This window comes from Erythrolamprus reginae, chromosome 4, assembly GCF_031021105.1.
Source record: "Erythrolamprus reginae isolate rEryReg1 chromosome 4, rEryReg1.hap1, whole genome shotgun sequence".
Classification (NCBI taxonomy): domain Eukaryota; kingdom Metazoa; phylum Chordata; class Lepidosauria; order Squamata; family Dipsadidae; genus Erythrolamprus; species Erythrolamprus reginae.
This window is the reverse complement of record NC_091953.1, coordinates 129,360,729-129,386,259: the sequence shown is the minus strand read 5'-3', so window position 1 is coordinate 129,386,259 and position 25,531 is coordinate 129,360,729. Positions and strand designations below refer to the sequence as shown.

Below are 25,531 nucleotides of genomic sequence, written 5' to 3'. Positions count from 1 at the left end.
TATTGATCTGATTGTAGTTAGATTTTTTTTTGTACTGGATAGACTTCTAAGATAAGCGGAGCAATGGTAGCTCTTTTAATGTTAAATGTTGTTTGTCTTGTATGTTTAAAGAAAATTAATAAAAATATTTGGAAAAAAAAGAAATTTCTAGAATAACTGGATAAAAATACACTAGAAAGATGCAAAAACATATTTTCTAAACAAGAATAAAGTAGTATATAAAAGTCCACTCTAAAAAAAAATAATGAAATGCTGAGTTGGTTTAACCTGATGATCTACGGTAATTAAATTCAGATTCCTAATATGATAAATTCAGTCCAGTTTAATTTGGATTTTCAAAAGGAGTGACCAGGCTGACTGATAATATGGATGCCTCTGATTAGATAACTTGAACCGACTTGGTACTGATCAGAGGTGGGTTCTAACTTAAATTGCTACCAGTTTGCTTCCTCCTGTGCCAGATGGTCACACCTCGTGCCAATTTTTTTAAAAATAAAAAATCCAAAAACAAGATCCACAGTGCTGGAAACTCAGATTCTGAACATGCTCAGAAAAGAAAAATCCCCCACCAAAAAAAAATCCAAAAAAAAGATGCCCCCCCCCCCCCGGGACTGGCACTGACCAAACCGGCTCCGTGACATCATCGTGACATCACCAGTGGATCACTACAGGTTTGGGTGAGCCACTCCGAACCAGGAGGAACTCATGTCTGATGCTGATGTTATTTGGAGAACTGTCTTAATCCATTGATTTGATCAAAGTGCCTTCAAACCAAATCTCCAAAGCCCTAAACACAGCAACATTACATCAAAATATCTACTCTTGCTTTTCTATATTAATGGTGGCCATGCTATGATTCCGAATCTCTACGATTTCACAGGATTTCACATTCATCATTCATGAACACTGCCCATGTAAATATTTATTTATTTATTTTATTTATTCATTTGTCCAATACACAAATACATAGGAAGAAAAATAGACACGTAGTAATATATATAAGGGTAAAAGTGAACTTAGAGTAGAGGATATATGAAAGAAAGAAAATATATATGATAAGTGAGAGAAAAGAAAGACAATTGGACAGGGGACGAAAGGCACACCAGTGCACTTATGTACTCCCCTTACTGGCCTCTTAGGAATCTGGAGAGGTCAATCGTGGAGAGTCTAAGGGAGAAATGTTGGGGGTTAGGGGTTGACACAATTGAGTCCGGTAATGAGTTCCACATTTCGATAACTCGATTGTTGAAATCATATTTTTTACAGTCAAGTTTGGAGCGGTTCGTATTAAGTTTGAATCTGTTGTGTACTCTTGTGTTGTTGCGGTTGAAGCTGAAGTAGTCATTGACTGGTAGGACGTTGCAGCATATGATCTTGTGGGCAATACTCAAATCGTGTTTTAGGCACCGTAGTTCTAGGCTTTCTAGGCCCAGGATTGTTAGTCTATTTTCATAGGATATTCTGTTTCGAGTGGAGGAGTGAAGGGCTCTTCTGGTGAAATATCTTTGGACATTTTCAAGGGTGTTGATGTCTGAGATGTGGTATGGGTTCCAGACAGATGAACAGTAGTCTAGGATGGGTCTGGCAAAGGTTTTGTAGGCTGTAGTACTTCTGAACATGAGAATGTATCTACATAGGCAGAGGATCACAGAAAACTGGTCCCCCCCAAATCAAAATACTTACAAAGGGGCCATCGCTACTGCCTTAATCAATTATGAAAGAGGAAAGTATTTATTTCAAAAATGTTTATTGCTTATAGAGTAGAACTTGGTAGTCCCACCCCTACATTTATAATAATCTATTAAGCAATTAAGCTGAAATTCTCTTGAGTATATATATTTTTAGAACAATGAAGTGTTAATCCTTTTAAAAGTGGGTGGAATTTAAGGTCTCCCTTCTGATCTGTTTTTTTCTGGTAAGAGTATTTGCAACAACTTAAGTGTATGTTAGGAATTATTAATAATTACAACTGTAATTTCTCAGTCTATGGAGGGAATGGCTAATGCAATTATTAAATTGTTTGTTGGCCCATAAACTAGAAAGTGTTCACAGAATGACTTTCAGTAGACACAGCACTTCTAAACTATAATGCACACAGATACATAACAATGTATAAACTCAGCAATCAATTTTGCTTGGGATCACTTTTTGTTTCTGTTCTGTCGGGCTCTCTGGTAGACTCCTCCCAAAAATTCACAGGTACAAATTTCAGACACACATGTTTGAAAATTCAAAACAATGTTCTTTATAATGAAAATTCACTTAACCTAAGGCCTTTTTTGGTATAGCAAAGAGCACTCATCTCCAAACAAACTGGTAATTTGTACAAGTCCCTTATCAGGTCTGTGATACTTAGCTTGCAGTTGTGAGGCAATTCACAGTCCTTCTTCTTTCACAAAGTGAAACACACTTTGCTCTGGTTTAGTTTCAAAGCGGGGAAAAATCAGCACACAAAAAGTCAAAGTCAGTAAAGCAGTCACGAAACACAACAATCAGATAATCCTCCACAATGGCCAAACCCACAGGCTGCTATTTATAGCAGCCTCACTAATTACCACAGCCCCACCCAACCACAGGTGGCCTCATTTTCTTTGATAATAATCTCTCAGTTGTTGTTGCCTATGCATCGCTCTCTGCATGCGTGGCTGTATCATTAACTCTTGTTCTGAATCCAAGGAGGAGAGAGATAATTGATCTCCTTCTGAGCTGTCTGCCACACTCTCCTCCTCCCTGTCACTCATGTCTTCTTGGTCAGAGGAGCCTTCATCATCAGATTCCACCGGGGGGGGGGGCAAACCAGGCCTGCAGCATGTGGATGTCTCCCCCACATCCACAGTCCTTGGGGCAGGAGCTGGGCCAGAGCTAACCACAACAGTTTCAATTTTTCAATTGATTTTTTTTAAAGAAAAACAATTTATTTAAAAGGATAGGAGTACTGATGTATGCTGCCAGATTCTACTCTCCAAATGTTGTTAGCAATGGTTTTGATTTTTCTCTTACCTGCAATTTGTTACAACAAACTGTACACAATTTGACAACGGTCTTGTAAATTTGTGCCCCTTAGAATAATCCTAAAGTGCAAATTATCTATGTCAAAGATAATTGTCCAGAAATTTGCCAAAGATAATATTTCCAAGGACTTTCAAAGAAGAAAATGTGGTTGGATCTCCCTGGTTACTAGCATAAGATCAACGGCCCCAGGCCTGTCTGAAAGGCCAGATCTTTAGCGCTTTCCGGAAAGCCGGTAGGGTGGGGATAGTCCAGATCTCAGGCGGTAACTGGTTCCAGAGATTCAGGGCAGCCACAGAGAAGGCCCTCCCCCATGGACCCACCAGCTGACACTGTTTAGCTGACGGGACCTCGAGAAAGCCAATTCTGTGAGCCCTTACCGATCCCTGGGAACGGTAAAAGGCAGTATTGAAGATAGTCTGGCCCTAAGCCCTGTAAGACTTTAAGTAATGACCTTTAAAGCCCTACATGGCATTGGGCCAGAATACATCCGGAACCGCCTGCTACTGCACGAATCCCAGCAGCCGATAAGGTCCCAGAGAGTTGGCCTTCTCCGGGTCCCGTCGACCAAACAATGTCATTTCGTGGGCCCCAGGGGAAGAGCCTTCTCTGTGGCAGCCCCGGCCCTCTGGAATCAACTCCCCCAGAGATTAGAATGGCCCCCACCCTCCTTGTCTTTCGCAAATTACTCAAGACCCACCTTTGTCGCCAGGCATGGGGGAGTTAGGATATTCCTTCCCCTAGGCCATTACAAGTTATGTATGGTATGTTTGTGTGTATGTTTGGTTTTTATAATAAGGGTTTTTAGTTGTTTTATGAAATTGGATTGTTACATGTTGTTAGCCGCCCAGAGTCTGCAGAGAGGGGCGGCATACAAATCCAATAAATAAATAATAATAAATGTAGCAACCAATACCTTGAATTGCGTCCAGAGAACAATCAAGAACCAGTGCAGTTTGCAGAGGATTGGTGTAAGTGGTGTTGTGGGTGCATCGCACAGCTGTATTCTGGACCAGTTGTAGTCTCCGAACACTCTTCAAGGGTAGCCCCAAGTAGAGCGTTTTGCAATAATCTAACCGTGAGGTGACAAGGGCAAGAGTGACTCCTGAGACAAGTAGGCTCACAATTGGTGCATTAAGCAAACCTATGCAAAGGTCCCCCTAACTACAGCTGTCAAATATTGGTCTAAACATAGCTGTGAGTCTAGGAGGACACCCAAATTGTGAACCTGTTCTGAGGGGGTCAATTGCCACCCACCCCAGAACCAAGGATGAACAGTCAATATAGTCTTTTGGAGGCAATATACACAGCCACTTGGTCTTGTCAGGGTTAAGTTTGAGCCTGTTAACTCCCATCCAACATACAGATTTCACAAAAGTCTACCTGACATCTTTTCTATCTCTCCCGAACATTCTTTGCCTTTAATCATATTTTCCTGGCAGGTGGGTACTCTTTTAAATAAAGTGCTGATTATCACTTATTTATTTTCTAAGTGGCTTAGAAGTGCATTTTAAATGGAAGTTAATTACAGAGTCTAACTCTTTTGGTCTGAAGCATGGAACCAGAGGAGAAGGAGGAAGAGGAGAAGGAGGAAGAGGGGGGAAAGAAGGAGGAGGATGAGAAGAAGAAAGAAGGAAAAAAGGAGAAAGAAGAAGGAGAGGAGAAAGAGCAGAAGGAGAAGGAGAGGAGAAGGAGAAGAAGAAGAGGAGGAGGAGGAGGAGAAAGAAGAAGAAGAAGAAGAAGAAGAAGAAGAAGAAGAAGAAGAAGAAGAAGAAGAAGAAGAAGAAGAAGAAAGGAGTAGAAGAAAGAAGAAGAGTAGGAAGAAAGGGGAAGTAGAAAGAAGAAAGAGAAAGAGGTGGGGTAGGAAGAATAGATATTTGAGGGGAACCAGTAATTCTGCTATATGGGGGGTTTTTAGATGATGGGCACTCATTCCAGCAGGGTCTGTTATTGTCTCCAATGCAGATGAAACTCATCTCCATAACATTATGTCCAGGAAAACCCAACATGTGCTAATCCAATGTCCACTATATTCAACATTTATTACTGTGTGTATATCAAATTCCATTTGCTGCTAAATGTTTTCTACCATCTCTGCAATGCAGCGCAAAGACAACTGAACCATTCTGTGTAGAAAAGGAAAATGTCCTTTCTCATTCTCAGTCTGTCCTTCTTCATAAATATTTTTTTTTAGGAGGGGACAAAACAATTCCAATTCCTTTTGTGATAAACAGCCTCCCTACAGCGGCAAAGAGAGAGGAAAAAATGATCTGATTTGCTAAAAGGATAAACAAACACATATTGCCCACGCATTTGATTTTATGGCATCCCTTACCTAATTTAATTTGGTCCCTGTTAAAAGTTTGTTTTTTAAAAAACAAACAAATGAAACAATGAGGCCCAAATGCATTAGAAATTTGAGAACTGGCTCTTGGCGTGACTGATGTACAAATATGGAAGAAACATTCAAAAGTTAAAAGAGGCTGCTTAGTTTAGCTCCTATGCCTAAAACTTTATCATCTCCCATGCTCCACTTAATGGACTTCCTGGGTTATTTATTTAAATGTTGAAAGTTCATCTGCTGCCTGTGAGGATTTCAAGATGGGGTACAAGCCATAAAAGGCAAATACGAGCATTAATACTCATATAACACCAATGCTCTGTGCACTGCACTGGCTGCCAATTAGTCTCCAGCAGTGAAGGGCCACAAACATTTTTACTACCAAACTGTGGGCATTACTTATTTTGTAGGTGTGGCTTGATGTTTATGTGACCTGATGGGAGTGGCTTGTCAACCATGTGACTGGGTAGGAGTGGCTTACTGGCCGTGTGACCAGATGGGAGTGGCTTGATGATCATGTGACTGGGGGTTGCTTAAAGGTGGCCAACCTGACGTCACTCACATCAAGAGTTTGGGTTAGGCTGGCCTCTTCTCGCCTCAAAGAGATACAAGATATTCACTATTATTGAACATCCAAAATATATTATTTAATCCTATATGCATATATGTCATATGTGTACATACATATTATACCCAGGCATTCAAAAATATACATTATCTTCTATATGAAAGCTTCATTTTTGCTACTCTCACTGCGCCCCCCCCCCCCATGTGGGCAGCAACCCATGACTGATATCTGGTCACAATTCAAGGTGTTGATTTTCACCTATGAAGCCCTACATAGCTTAAGACCACACTATCTATGGGACCTTCTCTTGCCCCAATTAGACCAATTAGGTCACACATTTATTTATTATTATTTTTTTATTTATTATTTAGATTTGTATGCTGCCCCTCTCCGCAGACTCGGGGCGGCTCACAACAAGTGAAAAAACAATCTACAACAAATCTAAATTACTGTTTAAAAATATTTAAAAGACTCCATATTCTAAACACACATACATACAAACATACCATTCATAAATTGTATCTGCCTGGGGGAGATGTTTCAGTTCCCCCATGCCTGACGACAGAGGTGGGTCTTAAGGAGTTTACGAAAGGCAAGGAGAGATGGGGCAGTTCTAATCACCGGAGGGAGTTGATTCCAGAGGGCCGGGGCCACCACAGAGAAGGCTCTTCCCCTGGGGCCCGCCAAACGACATTGTTTAGTTGACGGGACCCGGAGAAGGCCCACTCTGTGGGACCTAATCGGTCGCTGGGATTCGTGCAGCAGCAGGCGGTCTCGGAGATATTCTGGTCCAGTGCCATGAAGGGCTTTAAAGGTCATAACCAACACTTTGAATTGTGACCGGAAGTTGATCGGCAACCAATGCAGAGATAGTTGGCTTCCTCTGAGTCCCGTCGACTAATCAATGCAGATTGGCAAGTCCGTGAGAGAGGGCCTTCTCTGTGTCTGTCCTATGGAACCAACTGTCCCCCAATATCCATACATCTCCCACCATAATGGCCTTCCGAAAGGTTGTGAAGACCTGGTTCTCCCGGAAGGGCTGGGGGGTCATAAATGTAACATCTACTCACATTTGAATTGTGACTGATTTGGTATGTATGTGTGTTAGATTGGATAGTGGGTTATGGTTTTATAATGGTTTTTTACTGTCTTATAATCTATTAATATTTGACTTTTGTAACATTTTGTAACATTGTACCATTTCATTTATTGTTGTAAAGCACCCGGAGTGCCAATGGGATTGGGCAGTATAGAAGTCAAATTAATTAAATTAAATTAATACGAAAGCAAAATAAAGATCCCAAAAATAATGACCGTCATCCAGGAAAAAAAGAGAGAGAATCATAAGACCTGATCAGGATGTGATATTTAAATCCCAAACATGTCAATTCAAAGCTGTCAGAAATATTAGCCTGGCCACCAAAGATAGGATAGTCTATTAGTAGGTGATAAAATTAGGGGAGGTTAGCATTTCATTTAAAAAGGTGTTGGTTATGACCTATGAAGCCCTACATGTAATAGGACCAGACTATTTCTGAGACCGCCTTCTGCCGCACAAATCCCAGCAACCAGTGAGGTCCCACAGAGTTGGTCTCCTTAGGGTCCCATCGACCAAACAATGTCAGCTGGCAGGACTTAGGGGAAGAGCCTTCTCTGTGGGTGCCCCGGCCCTCTGGAATCAGCTCCCCCCAGAGATTCACACTGCCCCCACCCTCCTCGCATTCCGGAAGAGTTTAAAAACTCATCTTTGCCGCCAGGTCTGGGGTTCATTAGTCCTTCCCCCCTGACCAATGAATGCTTTAGTTTGATTGTTGAATCGATGATATTAATGCTTTTTTATTAGAATTTTAAAGATTGTTTTTAATGTATAAATTGGATTGCTATTATTCTTGTTTTTCTGTATATGCTGTGAGCCACCCCGAGTCCTCGGAGAAGGGCGGCATGCAAATCCAATAAAATAAAATAAAATAAATAAATAAATTAGTCAAGACAGACCATCAAACTATTTAACTTGTATCCATTGACTAGTAACAATTACAGGACATTTTGATGTTTAAATGTAGTGCAGTGTTTGCCGGTTTGTGTGTGTGTGTGTGTGTGTGCATGCTTCTTCCATAATCTTCTGCATCTGAAGACAGGAATGCATAAAGATCAGTAGCAATTGCCAATTTTCCTAGCCTACCCATTATAGCATAGATTTACTGCTACACCCTTAGGTGCAATTTTATCCCCTTCCATTAATCCCTTCAATCCTCTCCAAATCCCATGGACTTGTACGGAGTAATCCCCAATTGTTGTGCTGCAAAACACGCCAGGAAAAATCTCTCTTGTCCTCCAGGCAGAAAATTACAATAGGAAGTCTATTAAATTGGACTCTTAACTATGTCCAGCCAGGTAGCTCCTGCTTGTCGCAGTCCTAACTCAAGAGCTATTGGTGTCGGAACACATTATCGCTAGCATCTGAACGCCGAATGCAAAATTAATTGGGTGCCTCCTCGAGCCTTGCTGATTCAGTTCCCAGATGATGTGACCAAACTTGATAGATTTAAAGAACATTTGGAGATGGAATCAACACTTTGTGAAGTGTGACTTCATTCCTTTACGTACGTCAGGTTTCTGCTCCCACTGGGGTTTTCTATCATTTGGAGAACAAGCATGTACTCATACAACGTTTGGTTGAATTTGTGCAAGAGAGATTCTTGCCTGCCTGTGGTACATAGAAACAGAGAAACATAGAAGACTGACGGCAGAAAAAGACCTCATGGTCCATCTAGTCTGCCCTTATACTATTTCCTGTATTTTATCTTACAATGGATATATGTTTATCCCAGGCATGTTTAAATTCAGTTACTGTGGATTTACCAACCATGCCTGCTGGAAGTTTGTTCCAAGGATCTACTACTCTTTCAGTAAAATAATATTTTCTCATGTTGCTTTTGATCTTTCCCCCAACTAACTTCAGATTGTGTCCCCTTGTTCTTGTGTTCACTTTCCTATTAAAAACACTTCCCTCCTGAACCTTATTTAACCCTTTAACATATTTAAATGTTTCGATCATGTTCCCCCTTTTCCTTCTGTCCTCCAGACTATATAGATTGAGTTCATTAAGTCTTTCCTGATATGTTTTATGCTTAAGACCTTCCACCATTCTTATAGCCCGTCTTTGGACCCGTTCAATTTTGTCAATATCTTTTTGTAGGTGAGGTCTCCAGAACTGAACACAGTATTCCAAATGTGGTCTCACCCGCACTCTATATAGCGGGATCACAATCTCCCTCTTCCTGCTTGTTATACCTCTAGCTATGCAGCCAAGCATCGTACTTGCTTTTCCTACTGTCCGACCACACTGCTCACCCATTTTGAGACTGACAGAAATCACTACCCCTAAATCCTTCTCTTCTGAAGTTTTTGCTAACACAGAACTGCCAATGCAATACTCAGATTGAGGATTCCTTTTCCCCAAGTGCATTATATTTTACATAGAATCAAGGTTTCTTCACTCTTCTGATATGTCCTTTCCCCCCCCCTTACCCACCTTGTCTCTCTCTTCCCAAAATATGCAAGAGACTAAGCAACCCTATCAAGTTGAGTTTCACCTTTCTTATTTTCAGTAATACCGTACTCAACATGCCCTACAAACTGCCAACCTTTTTTTGTTCTTGGGGATGTTTTTTCTCCCTGGAAGGATTGAACAAATAAAATCTTGGTTTCTATTTCAGGGCCATTAAATATTAATTGTTAAGCTCAGAAGAGCTGCTTGCTTGTTTCCTTGTGTTTTTAACTGTAGGACATTATCCTTTCAAAGTCCTTCAAACTGAAAAAAAAAAGTGTTTACTCCCAGGAGCAACTAACAACATTTTTTTTTTGGTCTGTGGCCATAGCTGATGTAGTGTCTGGTTCACAAACGCCCAATCAATATTTGATGGCATGGGCTAGGTTAGCCTTACGAATACTTGTGGGTGTACAAAGCTTTCCCCTTATTGTAGAATGAACTGCAATCACTATGCAACTCAAGAATATTGTTTCATTCTAAAGCAATCTCACACTACTTACCAGAGCTTACAAAACTTTTTCCAGACCCATCCTCGAATACAGCTCATCTGTTTGGAACCCATATCGCATCTCAGACATTAACATCCTTGAAAATGTCCAAAGATACTTCACCAGAAGAGCCCTTCACTCCTCCACTCGAAACAGAATACCCTACGAGACTAGACTTTCAATCCTGGGCCTAGAAAGTTTAGAACTAAGACGCCTTAAACAAGATCTAAGTATTGCCCACAAGATCATATGCTGCAACGTCCTGCCTGTCGGCGACTACTTCAGCTTCAACCACAACAACACAAGAGCACGCAACAGATTTAAACTTAATATTAACCGCTCCAAACTTGACTGTAAAAAATATGACTTCAGTAACCGAGTTGTCGAAGCGTGGAACTCATTACCAGATTCCATAGTGTCATCCCCAAACCCCCAACACTTTACCCTTAGATTATCTATGGTTCACCTATCCAGATTCCTAAGAGGTCAGTAAGGGGCGAGTACAAGTGCACTTGAGTGCCTTCCGTCCCCTGTGCTATTGCTCTCCTATATCTCCTATACCTTTCTTCTATTCCTATATCTCTTCTTCTATTCTTTCATTGATATGTTCTATTACTATATCTTCTTTTCTATTCTTTCTTAGATATATTTTACTACGAGTATCGCCTCTATAACCTTCATCATGTATTTTACTATGTGTATAAAGATATATACCCACTAAAGCTCTCATTGTGTATTGGACAAAATAAATAAATAAATAAATAAATAAAACTTCCAGAATTGTATAACTGGCTCCCTCAGGGTACATGGAGGCTTGGACTTCCAGAAACAGTTGTTTCAAGCATTTTTACACAACTTACAATCTAAAGTACATTACATTAAAGTAATCTCCTTCCAGCAGTGCTGGGTGCCATTAAAATGGTAATGGGGGCCCCACAAGAGATTTGTTTGTGTGTGAGAGGAAGGGAGAGGGAAGTTCCTTTATAAACCTCAAAGTGAGCATGTTTGTCATTAAACTGCACAGAGGTTTTACACCAACAGCTCTCATTATGCTTGAATGACTGTGCTTCAGAATAAGGAAGGAAAATAGTCACCCCAATCAGCATTCACATGAAGCCTGGAATGATGAAAGGAAACAAATTTTGACACAGCCAATTGCCTTTTAATGGGCAGATGTTTTCCTAACTTCTGTGAATGTAGCTAAGGACACCTGGAATTGTGACTCCTAATATTCTACACTTAGATGTTCTTTAACGCAGCTTCTCCTGCGAAATTCCAAATAAACAGTCTCTTAATTTGTTGAGACTAGCATACCAAGAACAAGAATGGCTGTGGGTTTTGCCTCCCAAGGACAACCCCATCTGTCCATCCATTACCCTGGGGGGGGATCATTAACCCCCTCAGAGAGGGTCTGCAACTTGGGCGTCCTCCTCGATCCATAGCTCACATTAGAGAAACATCTTTCAGCTGTGGCGAGGAGGGCGTTTGCCCAGGTCTGCCTGGTGCACCAGTTGCAGCCCTACTTGGACCGGGAGTCACTTCTCACAGTCACTCATGCCCTCATCACCTTGAGGCTCGACTATTGTAACGCTCTCTACATGGGGCTACCTTTGAAGAGTGTTCGGAAACTCCAGATCGTGCAGAATGCAGCTGCAAGAGCTATCATGGGCCTTCCTAAATATGCCCATGTCACACCAACACTCCGCAGTCTGCATTGGTTGCCGATCGGTTTCCGGTCACAATTCAAAATGTTGGTTATGACCTATAAAGCCCTTCATGGCATCGGACCAGAATATCTCCAGGACCATCTTCCGCCGCACGAATCCCAGCGACCAGTTAGGTCCCACAGAGTTGGCCTTCTCCGGGTCCCGTCGACTAAACAATGTCGTTTGGCGGGACCCAGGGGAAGAGCCTTTTCTGTGGCGGCCCTGACCCTCTGGAACCAACTCCCCCAAGATATCAGAGTTGCCCCCACCCTCCTTGCCTTTTGTAAGCTCCTTAAAACCCACCTCTGTCATCAGGCATGGGGAAATTGAGATATTCCCTTCCCCCTAGGCTTATAAAATTTATGCATGGTATGTCTGTATGTATGATTGGTTTCTTAAATTGGGGTTTTTTACATTACCTTTAATATTAGATTTGTTCACATTGTCTTTTTATTGTTAGCCGCCCTGAGTCTACGGAGAGGGGCGACATACAAATCTAATTAATAAATAAATAATAAATAAATAGCAGGAGCAATAAAGACTTAGACTTATGTACCATTCCATAATGCTTTACAGAATTGTCTAAGTGATTTGCAGAGTCAGCATCTCATAGAAACATAGAAACATAGAAGACTGACGGCAGAAAAAGACCTCATGGTCCATCTAGTCTGCCCTTATACTATTTCCTGTATTTTATCTTACAATGGATATATGTTTATCCCAGGCATGTTTAAATTCAGTTACTGTGGATTTATCTACCACGTCTGCTGGAAGTTTGTTCCAAGGATCTACTATCTCATCCCCAACAATGTGGGTACTCATTTTACTGACCTTGGAAGGATGAAAGCAGGGGTGAATGCTCCCAATTAATTTGTGCCTGTTAGTTGTCGGAGAGTTGTTCACAAAGGGTGCTTGAGCTCCATCCATCTGCCTGGATGCCACGATTTGGGTTCTTTTATCCTCTGTGAATGCACAAAGTGTTCTGTGAATATACAGAGGGTAAAAGAACCCAAATGGTAGCATCTGGGCAGGTGGATGGAGCTTCAGGTTCCCCGCGAAACCAGTTCTCGTGATGACTGATAAGCATGAGTGAACAAGAAACATTTTACTCCTGGATGAAAGGTTGAGTCAACCTTGAGCTGGTCAAGGTAAACCTCCTGGCAGTCAGCAGAAGCAGCCTGCAATACTGCATTCCAACCACTGCGCCACCATGGCTCTGAAGCTCTTAAGAATATGAAGGATTGAAGAGATAAAGGATCTGCTGTTGTAATCATAGGTTCTTAGGCACTGAACATTGGGATAGAATATTGCTGAAGTGTGATGTTTTAGCCTAATGGGTGCTGTATTTTAATTAATTGGATTGTATTGGATTGTTTTTCACTTGTTGTGAGCCGCCCCGAGTCTTCGGAGAGGGGCGGCATACAAATCCAAATAATAAATAAATAATAAATAAATAAATAAACCTTATTCTTCCTCTATGGAAAGGCAGCACAATATCTAATGGAGGAACAAAAGCTGGATAGCAACCAGTAGAATCGCAATGGAAAAAATTATTCTCTGCTCCTTAAACTGTTCACAGATTGAGAATATAAAGTAACTCTGGCAATTCTGTCACTTAGAGATATGGGGGTGGACAAAAAAATGGAAACACCTTGCAGTTCTTCTGTGGAATCCAGATTTCTGAAGCTCCCTTTGAATAGTTTTTGTGGAAACTGAGTTCTGTACATGTCTATTGAGCTCTGCAGTGATTTTAGGAGCTGCGGTCTTGCGATCCGCTCTAACAATTCGCTTTAGAGTCCGATGGTCTCTCTCAGACAACATAGACTTTCAACCAGACCTGTGCTTGGCTGAGGACGTTTTCCCTTCTCTTTCAAAAGCAGTCATTACTTTTGAGACATGACCTCTTGAAACGCCAAACATTCGGGCACTTTCTGTTACACTAGCGACTGCCATTCGAGCACCAACAATTTGGCCTCTTTGAAAGTCTGAGAGGTCTACCATTTCTAGAAGGTTATAACCCATTTCCTTAAATTTCTGTTAAAAAAAAGGGTAGTTTAAAAATCATATCAAATAACAGAATTAAAAAAAATTGTCAAGTTTTGATTGATTTGAACATGTTCAAACATTATGATGCCAAAAAGTCAAGAGTTTCCATTTGTTTGTCCACCGCCTGTAGTTCCCTTCTCCAGAACAAGGCAGGAAAGAAACACAGGACTTAATAAGCCCATAACATAGGTGAGTTTCAACAGGTTCAGACCAGTGGAAATTTTGAGAAGTTTGGAGAACCGGTAAGTACCCCTCTGACTGGCCCACCCCATCCATGCTCTGTCTTCCAAGTTTCAGTTGATCGGGAGGAAATGGGGATTTTACAGTATCCTTCCCCTGGAGTGAGGAGGGAATGGGGATTTTACAGTATCCTTCCCTGGAGTGGGAAAGGAATAGAGATTTTACAGTATCCTTCCCCTGGAGTGAGGAGGGAATGGGGATTTTACAGTATCCTTCGCCTGCCCTGCCCACCTAATTACACTCATCAAGCCACGCCCACAGAACCAGTAGTAAAAACAAATTGAATCCCACCACTGGTCCATAAGCCCCTTGTTGACCCAATTCGCATGAATTTACAGCTTCCCAATTTATAAATGATAATCTGGCGAATTCTTTAAAAACCACTTTGCTAATTAACTATGGAAAGATCAGTTAAGGTTAATCTTGACAATGTTCTTCAATTAGATTTAAAAGGCAGAGTAAAAGGGATACTTTTTTTCCTGAAAACCTACCAGTATTTAAATAAGAATACTGATCCCATGGCACACAACATCCCACAATGGAGACACAGAGATCAACCTGTCCAAAGAGCCTAAATACAAACAAACAGGCTAATTTCCTCACTCTTCTGTCAACAAGTGTACCTGAATTGCAGAAGTATGCAATGACTACAATGCACAAACTAATTGAGTATGAATGTTTTTTTCCCCCTCTCCATAAATATGCAGAAACTGAATTCATGGACAACATTTGAGAAAACTTAATGTCCTCCAAGGTGGATATCAGCTAGCTTCAGCTTTGAGAATTTGCAAAATAACTGATCTGAAAGTTGTCAGACAGATGTTTTAAGGTGGATACTAAGTGTGGATGGCCTCTGAGAATGTCCCTAATTTTTACCATCCTCTTGTACCACTCCAGTGGGATGGGTTGCATTATCTCACCCCTCCAACCTAGGGTGGGTTCTGGCTTTCCTTGCTGCCAGTTTGCTTCCTGATGTAGCATGCCTGCATGATGGGACGTTTGCATGCATAATACTGAAAACTCAGTACAGAGGTACCTCTACCTACAAAGGCCTCTACTTACGAACTTTTCTAGATAAGAACTGGGTGTTCAAGATTTTTTTGCCTCTTCTCAACAACCGTTTTCTACTTACAAACCCGAGCCTCCGAAACTGTAACTGGAAAAGGCAGGGAGAAGCCTCCATGGGGCCTCTCTAGAAATTGCATGGGAGGAAATAGGGCTGGAAAAGGTGAAGAGAAGCCTCCATGGGGCCTCTGAAGGAATCTCCTGGGAGGAAACAGGGCCTCCACCTTCCCTGTGGTTTTCCCAATCACAAGTATTATTTGCTTTTACATTGATTCCTGGTCACGGAACAAATTAAGTTCGTAAGTAGAGGTACCACTGTATTTGCTTCTATGAATTCTGTGCATGCACAGAAGCAAAAAATAAAAAAATAAAAATAAAATGGCAGTACCTCCATTGCCACCAAGAGAGCCAGTGTGGGTATGTGACAGGGCTGGATCGCTGTTGGTTTTAGCAACTAAGTTATTACTGGTTCCATAGAACTGGTCTGAACCAGGAGAAATCCACCTCTGCCTTCAATAGGTGTATTTGCTAAAAACATATCATTTTTCATCCTCTTTACTTAACAATAGTTGTAGAGTTCTTTGACCAAACGTGCACTAGAGAAACTAGAGTCTTTATTTCAGTCTGCACCGTGTTTGACACATCATTAGAATCATGGAGGTTGGAAGAGATTTTGGAGGTCTTTTAATTCAATCGTCTGTCCGAGATATGAATGTCTAAGCTTGTTTAAAAACCTCAAGGAGCAACCTTGACACTATAAAACAAAACTGTTGTATTCCACAAAACTATCACATTGAGAAAATGCCAACTTATTTCATGTTTGGGTCTTTCTTTCTTTCTAAAGATTCTAGAATTTGGTTGCAGTCCTACCTTGAGTACTATAGAGAATAAATCCATATCCTATTCCTTCTAATAGCTCTTAAAATATTGTAAAAATAGTCTTGTTTTTCCCCTTTCGTCTCCTTGTCTTTAAATTTTGCACTTGTTTTAAACATTTAGCTACCAAGGCCCTCCTATCTGCAGTCTCCCCAATGCATCAGCCTGTTTCTTATACTGTGGCCACCAAAATTGGTACAGTAGTCCACGTATGAATATCAGGACAACATAGAGCAGAACTGTTACATGAACTCAATGTTGTATCTCAATTGATGGAGCTCAGAATTCATTGGCTTTTGCAGCGGATGCTTTATCTACCAAGATACTGTTCTGTCTGGGTTCCCCCAGGTGCCAACACCAACTAAAAAGAGTACCAGACACGCTGATAAAAAGCAAAGTCATTTTATATCTTTGCAAACAACCACAGATAACAAAAACTGTTCTTACAAACTGGAATGCTATGAAGCTTCACAGAAGAGTCACGACGGCCAGACAATACAACAGGCTTCTTGCTGGCACACACACCACTGTAGATAATAAAACCCACGCCTCCCCCAAGTTTTCAGCCTTCGAGGCCACAAGCCAGAATCAGAGACGCCAAGGATCGAAGCAAGGTCACAGGACTCCCAAAAGATAACTCTCCACAATACAGGAAGGGCGGGCCTGCCTTTTCAACCTTTCTGAGGAGAACCACACCCAAACCCAGCTGTTGCCTATTAGGGATGGAAATACCTGGCTAATTGTCCCCTTCGTTGTGCTGCCCTTCTCTGCCTCATATCTATGATGGCTTGTGCGTTCTCATCTAATGATTCCAGGCTACTCGCTGGGGAGAGCTCCCCCCCGGGGGTCTCAGGCTGTTCTCCCTCCTCGTCCTGACATTCCTCTTCCCCGTCTGCCTGGTCCTCCTCCTCCTCCTGTTCCTCGACCTCCCCCTCTGAGCATGGAGCCGGCAAAGTTCCAGCCGTTCCCTGAGGAGCCTCAGACTGAATCACAATAGATACCTTACATCTTCTATGAATTTCCTGTCAACTCGCAAAGCATTCTTGGCCTGCTTTTGAGTTGAAATAGGCAAGGGGTGGGTGGAAAAATGGCAAACCAGCATGGCAGTCAAAACAATAGCACATTCCAGATATATTTCTCTCAAGGCTGTATCCCAGTGTTAACCACAGCAGCTGGAGGGGAGTGATCTCTACACACCCATGAAATTGCTCTCTTGGTGAATGTGACTGATAACCTTGGGAGGGAGGGGGGGAGATTCAAATATGAGTCCTAAATTACATGGGGTCAGAGCTGGTTTCACATGGAAAGTGTCAACATGAACATCCTTCGGAAAATATATACAACAATAAAATATGCGTTAAGATAAAGAAAGTTATAGGTAGTTTAGTTTTGCTTTATAGTTGTTTTAATAATGTTGATTTGTTTATTATTTTTATTTTTTAAAATATTTTGAAGTATGTAATAAATAAAATCTAGACTTTACAATTGGGGGGGAGGGGGCAATATAGCCTGCATGATAAATCATTGAAGTTTATATGAAATTGATTTGTTAATGGAAAAAAGCATGCACTAATTTATATACTTGAGACAAATTATAGTCTGGTGTATAATTGATATAATATAAATATAGTGACTTTAATGCTAATACAGTGTTCCCTCCATTTTCACGGGGGATGCGTTCCGAGACCACCCGCGAAAGTCGAATTTCCACGAAGTAGAGATGAGGAAGTAAATACACCATTTTTGGCTATGGACAGTATCACAAGCCATCCCTTAACACTTTAAACCCCTAAATTACCATTTCCCATTCCCTTAACAACCATTTACTCACCATTATTACTGGTACTCACCATTGAATAAGACACTTAGTGATCCTGATATTTATAAACATAATTATTTATTAACAATAATTATTTTTTTGTTATTTATTTGCAAAAATTAGTTTGGCGATGACATATGACATCATTGGACAGGAAAAACCATGGTATAGAAAAAAAAATGCAAAGTATTTTTTAATTAATATTTTTTGAAAAACCATGGTATAAGCTATTCACGAAGTTCGAACCCGCGAAAATCGAGGGAACACTGTATAACATTAATACAGTGGAACCCCGACATAAGAGCTGCTCTACTTAAGAGCAACTCGAGATAAGAGCTGGGAGGGGAGAGATATTTTTGTTCTACTTACAAGCCCAAATTCGAGATACAAGCGCCAAGGAGCTGTCTCCTGAAGCCAAACGCTAACTTCCACGTTCGGCTTCAGGAGACAGCTGCGAAGCGGCGCACGTGTTTTAAAAGGTTGCAGCCGGCCTGGGGGGCTCGGGGGGGTGCTTGCAGCTTTCTTTCTTGCTCTTTTTCTTTCTCTCTTTTACCTTCCCTTCCTCTATTTCTTCTTTTCTTTCTCCTTCCCACCTTCTTCCCTCCCTCCCTCCTTTCACTCATTCCTCTCTTACTCTCCCCTTTCATAAGTTTCCTTGCTTCCTTCCTCTGTTCCTGTCCCTTCCCCCTTTCTTTCTTTCTTTCTTGCTTTCTTTTTTGCTCTTTTTCTTTCTCTCTTTTACCTTCCCTTCCTCTATTTCTTCTTTTCTTTCTCCTTCCCACCTTCTTCCCTCCCTCCCTCCCTTCACTCATTCCTCTCTTACTCTCCCCTTTCATAAGTTTCCTTGCTTCCTTCCTCTGTTCCTGTCCCTTCCCTCTTTCCTTCCTTCCTTCCCACCCTCCGTCCATTCATTCACCCATTCCTCTCTTGATCGCTTAAAGCCGGTCCCTGGTGCAAAAAGGGTTGGGGACCTCTGTCCTACAGGATTGGGTGGCAGAGAAGTTGAACATATGTAAATTTAAAAGTTTAAGAAAGTTTACAAGTTAAGTGAAAGAAACTTCATTATTCATTTATATGTACATGTACATTTCTTCATTAAAAACATGTCTTTCTGCATAATTTAGACTAACTTTGTGAGTTTTTTGAGGGCTGGAACCAATTAAAATTATTTACATTAATTCCTATGGGGAAAAGTCGTTCGAGATAAGAGCTGCTCGACTTAAGAGCCCAGGTCCGGAACGAATTAAACTCGTATCTCGAGGTACCACTGTATCTGTATATACCATTATTAATTTAATTTTCTTTGATTTTCTTCTATACTTACTGTTGTGTTTTCTGTTTTGAAAGTGAAAAATTAATAAAAATATTTAAAAAGAAAAAAGAAAAAGAACCTCCTAATAAATAAATAACTGGATTTCTTTTGAAATTAATATAACATCTGTGCAAAAGTTCTGATGACAGCAAAAACAGAATCATCCTTCCTCTCTTTCATGCACATATATATATATAGCATATTTTGAATCCACAGTGAATGGTGTTTACATTTTCCACTGAGGATTCAGGTGACATTGATAAATATCCAGGGGACACAAAATAAAATTGATTACATCGCATGTCCAGATATACTCCAAAATGTTTGTTTCATTGTAGGTGTTTACAACAATAAGAGACAATGACTTTTTCTGACTGTGGCACATGGCAAAGCTCTTGAAAACCTTAATGTGATATTGCATCTTACACACTTAGCTTGGTACATAATTTTGCTACCACAGTGTTTGTCAAAACAATATCGTTTGATTTGCATTGATTGACTGTTTGTTTCATGGATTTAAGCTACTGATTCTTAATTTTAAGCCTTAAATAGTCTAGGCAAATTTAAATTATCTTTCTCCATGTCTCCCCTCCCCTCTCCTCCTTTTCAACATCTGAAGTCATAACCCTCATTTCTGAGTCAATGTCAATGCTACAATAGATGCCTTTTTTAAAAAAGTATGTACCAAACCAGGATATGACTGCATATGAAGCACAATGTTATCTCTATGAATGAATAATTTGTTTCACAAAGAAGAGTTGTGTTTACTATGATCCTTTACTATGATATAGAAAAGGTTGAATATTTCCATACTATGGAATACTAACAAAAATTACCACATTTTTAGATGACTGTGGAAAAAACAATAGCACTTAAGGCTTATATACTTACATGCTGTTTCACAGTGCCAACAATCTGGTTCCTCATTTTACCAACTTTGGAAGAATGGAAGGCTGAGTCACCCTTGAGCTGGTCAAAATCGAACTGCTGGCACTCAGCAAAAATAGCCTACATTACAAGAACTGGGCAGCCACAGCTCTTAGGACATGTTATTCTGTGTTGGTTTATTAATGAAGTCATTTATATAGTTAAAGTAGTAACTATATTGTTAGTGTGAATTGTATATTCCTATTATAATTACTTTACTATTGCTTTACATCTTAAATTTATCTGATGGTGGATGGATGGATGGATGGATGGATAGATGAAAGAAAGAAAGAAAGAAAGAAAGAGGGAGGGAGGGAAAAGAAAGAAAGGAAGGAAGGAAGGAAGGAAAAACGGAAGGAAGGAAGGAAGGAAGGAAGGAAGGAAGGAAGGAAGGAAGGAAGGAAGGAAAGAAAGAAAATGAGCTATGTCTTATTAGGAACAATAAAGTAGCTATTGTGACACACAGCCAAATGAATATATAAATCTCATGGAGTAAATAAAACAAAATAAAAATGGTAGATGCTTAATTAAAATATTAGAAAAATTCAAGTCGCTGGCTGTCATTAACAAACCCTTCATTGCAAAGGGCTAGGTTATTTGCCAACCACATGCAATATATCCAGTTATTTCTGTCTCTCAAAAACTTTAGAATAAAAATATAAAAGGGAAAAAAATCATAGAACTATCTAGAAACCACAAAGATGATGAAATCAAGAGCCAGCTTGAGGGAATACTGTAAATTGTTTGTTTGTTTTAAATCTCTATCCTAGCACTCTAGAAGGGGTTTGTGTAATGTGTAATAAGCCTTAGTGCAAATTATTCCGTGCATTCTCTCAAAGTGCTCTCAGCTTAAAATGGACCATTCTAAACTACCCAAAATGATTAGTTTGATTGCGGGATCCACAGCTCTCCAGAAACATAGGGACAAGTTACTCTGTTTCCCGCAAAATAAGACATCCCCTGATAAGCCCAGGGGTGGGCTTCTGCCCGGACGGGGGTGAACACAGTGGGGTAGTGAAAATAGAGCTCCACCCTAGAGGACCCAATTTACATTGAAAGATGTTGAAAGAAAATGCAGGGCATCCTGCATAAGTCATGCCCACAGTGTGGTAGTAAACATTTCGGTAGCCCTTCACTGGATAAGCCCAATTGGGCTTATGAGTGCATGACAATAAGGCCAACCGCTTATTTTAGGGTTAAAAAATAAGACAGGGTCTTATTTTTGGGGAAACAAGGTATTTCTAAGCACCTTCAAAGTGCTAATGACCAGATGACTGCAAACAATATAAATCCTTCCTTTCTAGACTGTTGAGTCAAAATTCAAGAAGCTTCTTGGATAATAAGCAAAATATACATGTTGCGCTCACTTCTATACGTAACCAATCTCCATATTTACTCTAATCTAAATTTTAAGTGATGTCTTCTAATAAGGAATACAGTAATACCTCGTCTTACGAACTTAATTGGTTCTGGAAGGAGGTTCGTAAGGCAAAAAGTTGGTAAGACGAAACAATGTTTCCCATAGGAAACAATGTAAAAGCAATTAATGCGTGCAAGGGAGTTCGGCAAAAGTTCGGGTTCGGGTTCTGGAGAACGCTGAGAAGCCCCCCGGCTGTTTCAGAAGGTGACAGGCGGGCGGCGGCGCTTCTCGGTGGCCTCCCAAACCCGAAAAGTTTGCCAAAAGTTCAGGTTCGGGTTCGGGAAAACGCCGAGAAGCCCCCCAGCTGTTTTAAAAGGTGACAGCTGGGCGGCGGCGCCCAGCGGAGCGCCATTTTGAGATCTGCAGTGGGTTCATAAGTCGAAAAAAGTTTGTAAGAAGAGGCAAAAAATTTCCGAACCCCAGGTTCGTATCTCAAAATGTTCATATCATGAGGGGTTCATATCACGAGGTACCACTGTACTTCAACCTCTTCCCCACTATCATGAAATTTAGTGATCGAGACTAGAAACAGATCCTTCTCCACTGTGGGCCCCAATTTTTGTGAACTAACTTAACCTGGATGGCTCTCTGAGGTTGATCTGGAAAAACATGCCAAAGCGTTTTTTAAAATATACTTAAATATATTTCTTTATTCATATGATTCTACGAATGCCTGTTTTCCCGCAATGATTCTAAAGGCTTATAGCGTGTAAGAAGGCAATCCAAAACAACATCAGGAGAACATAATTAAACCAGTATACTTGGAATTGTTAATTGTTACTGAGTTACCTTTAATTTATTTTTATTTTTAAAATGGTTCTACTTGCCTTATATTGTTGTACAGTGAACATTTTGTTCCTGGAAGCTGTCAAGAAACCTCAGACTGTGGCAGTCTGAGAGCCTAATAAATACTTTATTATTAGGTATATGAGGTAATAAATTATGTATAATTATTATATTGTATTTATTGCACATTCATTTGAATACTAGCTCCCCCTCCCACAAAAAAAAGGAGTATCTGAGTCGGGCCAGACTATATAATAATAATAAAAAAAATCTCTGGAAATGAATAGATTCTGTGCCTGGATTTGACAGAATTGAGCCAAATGTCTTCCAATATTCTTAGCATTTTGAAAGGTTATAGATCATGGAGGAATTCTTGGACCGCTGCTAAATATTACGCTTGTGCCCTGAGGCAGATTGCATCTGCTCATTTCCCACAATCTGTGGATTCTCCCCAACAAATAAATGGCATTTTTTAGGGGAACATTTTCAAGTCCAGCAAAACAGGAGGAAAATAAGGGGGGAAAGTGTGTGTGGGGGGAATTAGGCCCCACGGGTATCGCTGGGAATGTTTGCCACACAAAACGCTTCCACCAGTTTGTAAAATTTGCAAACATGGCAGAACACTCATTACCTTAGCAAAACTCTGCCTTTTTGCAATTAGCGTAAATAACATCCTCGCAAAATGGGCATTATGCAGAAATGCCAGCCTAGCTTCCAAGAGGGAAGATAAAAAAAAAACAAAACCCGGAGTTTGGAGGGAAGACTTGGAAGGCTTCGCGATGGCAGGAAAAGAGAGGTCAAACCTTCTGGCTCCATTCCCTGCTTTTCTTTCCTGCTCACACCGTACGGTGCCAGAGATTTTGGACTGCAGCAGAGAAAAACGGACTGCTTCCCACTCCCCGCCTCTCTCTTTTAATACTTGTCTCTCTCTTCCCAATATGCTTTTCCAATTCTATTCGGTTCGATAGGGCAGTTTTGTTCATTTTTCATTTCAGTGGTGACTGACAAAATCTGGCCAGTGGAATTACCCGTTGATTGGGACCACGGATAAGACTGAACACTGGCAAATCTCAGTATCTGTATAACACAGATACTACTGCGGAAAATAATAATTTGAGGTTTTGGTAAGGAAGGCTAAATTTTCTGATTCCGATCCCTTCTGAATTTCTTGTCCAACTAGATTCTCAATGAAGAGTAACCTCTTGTGCTAAAAATAGAGTTTTCAGCCCCATTGATCTGGGCTTGCTTGAAAGAATTGCAAGTAAAGTCAGAGCAACCAAAAAGGAACAGCAAAGTAATTGCAAAGTAAGAGGAAGCCATTGTCAAACAGATGAGTGTGATTCGACAATTGATTCGGCAATTTTGTATATGTAATAATGATATTTTTGAATGCACATGTTGATTAATCATGAAAATTAAATGTTGCTGGTTTATATTAACTTTATACAGTCTTTCTCTCTCTCTCTCTCTCTCTCTCTCTCTCTCTCTCTCTCTCTCTCTCTCTCTCTCTCTGTTTGTCTCTGTCTCTGTCTGTCTGTCTCTCTCTCTGTCTGGTTTGGTGCTGCAACCCAACAGGACCGACACAGACTTCAGAGGATAATCAGAACTGCAGAAAAAACAATGGCTGCCAACCTGCCTTCTATTGAGGACCTGTATACTGCACGAGTCAAAAAGAAGGCGGGGAAAATATTTACTGACCCCTCGCATCTTGGACATAAACTCTTTCAACTCCTACCCTCAAAACTTCGCTACAGAGCACTGCACACCAAGACAACTAGACACAAGAACAATTTTTTTCCCGAACGCCATCGCTCTGCTAAACAAATAATTCTCTCAACACTATCAAACTATTTACTAAGTCTGCACTACTATTTCTACTAGTTTTTCTCATCATTCCTATCATCCTTTTCCTCCCACTTAGGACTGTATGACTGTAACTTGTTGCTTGTATACTAAGATTTTTTATTAATATTGATTGTTTCATCATTGCTTATTTGACCCCTATGACAATCATTAAGTGTTGTACCACATGATTCTTGACAAATCTACATTTACTTTTCTGTACGCTGAGAGCATATGCACCAAGACAAATTCCTTATGTGTCCAATCACATTTGGCCAATAAAATTCTATTCTATTCTATTCTATTCTATTCCATTCTCTGTCTGTATGTGTGTGTTTGTATGTTTCTTTACACACCCAAAATAAACTCACAGTCTATGCTTATGTCCTAATAAAGATTATTCATTTTGAAGTTTCATACCAGAGTCCAAGACCAATTGATTGAAAAATACTCTCTTTTACACAGAGACGTAGCTGATATGGGAAGGAACACTTGATCCTTTCTACATAGTTTTCTACAAACAAGAATATGTATTTCTTTATTTAGGTAAAAGTCCCAAATAATGCTGGGCATGAATTTACCAATATTAAGCAGCTCTTTGGGGTTGTTTGTTTATGAAAATAACAGGAATTGAATTGTTGTTTCAATTGTTTCGTTCTTTCCACATCTCTCATTTTTTCCCATTACTTATGAGGGCAACAAGGCCAGACTTTATCCTACAAAATGTGGGTTGTATTTGTGTGGAAACTATTAAGATTATTTTTTGAATAAACATTATTCCAATGAATTAGTTTTCAGAATCAATCTAATTTCCAATCTTACTACCACAAAGCTGAAGATTAGGAAATAGCATGGCGCTGAACTTCCAAATAAAAAAAAAATGAAAGAAAGGGAAAAAAGAGAGGCCAGCCAACATAGAGAGCAATTTAATTTCCACATCTCACAACAGGAGAAGTTGATTCTCCCTGCTACCATGTTTAATTGCCATTTTTTACATAGTGAGTGAAAGGCAGCCAATTTTCTGCTGAAGAGTTGTACTGTAATGTTAACACAGTGAGAGCTATATGTGCCTTTTTTGTCTACAGCCCCGTAGGGAATAAGATGAAATATCAGAACGATATTTTATTTTCTCCTTTCATTTTCTAATCTGCAAAATTAACTGTTCAATTCAAAAGGGGGCATTTATATCGCACCAATTCTGTTCTGAACCAGAGCAAACAGACTTCTCAAGGAAGAATGGCAGCCAAAGGGAATTCAAAATACTCCCTGAATTAATTCAAGGAAACTTCCTGTAATAGTAGTTAAGCTTGATTTTATGCTACAGTAGTTTATGAGACTCGTTCATTCACAAGCAAATGGTTTAGCATATTAAAAGGGTAGCGTAGCACTTAACCTCATAAAAATGTACAATATCAAGTTTGATCTCCTTTTTCATTATGCTACCACTAAGTGCAGTAATTCTGAGATAATCATAATTAAAGATTCTCCAAACGGCAAAGCGGAGATAAGAATCACACAACTAGGCTCGTGTAG

The 25,531-nt window shown here is 40.2% G+C and overlaps 1 protein-coding gene across 1 annotated transcript in view; it reads right to left on the bottom strand.

Annotated features, from left to right (window-relative positions):
* Nucleotides 1–2,311: 2,311 nt before the first annotated feature.
* Nucleotides 2,312–25,531, bottom strand: part of PCDH9 (protocadherin 9) — a 73,770-nt gene continuing 50,550 nt past the window's right edge. The window contains exon 3 of the mRNA XM_070751367.1: nt 2,312–2,416. Within this exon, the coding sequence (XP_070607468.1) occupies nt 2,393–2,416 (24 nt within the window). The 3' untranslated portion in view covers nt 2,312–2,392. The remainder of the gene's footprint in view (nt 2,417–25,531) is intronic.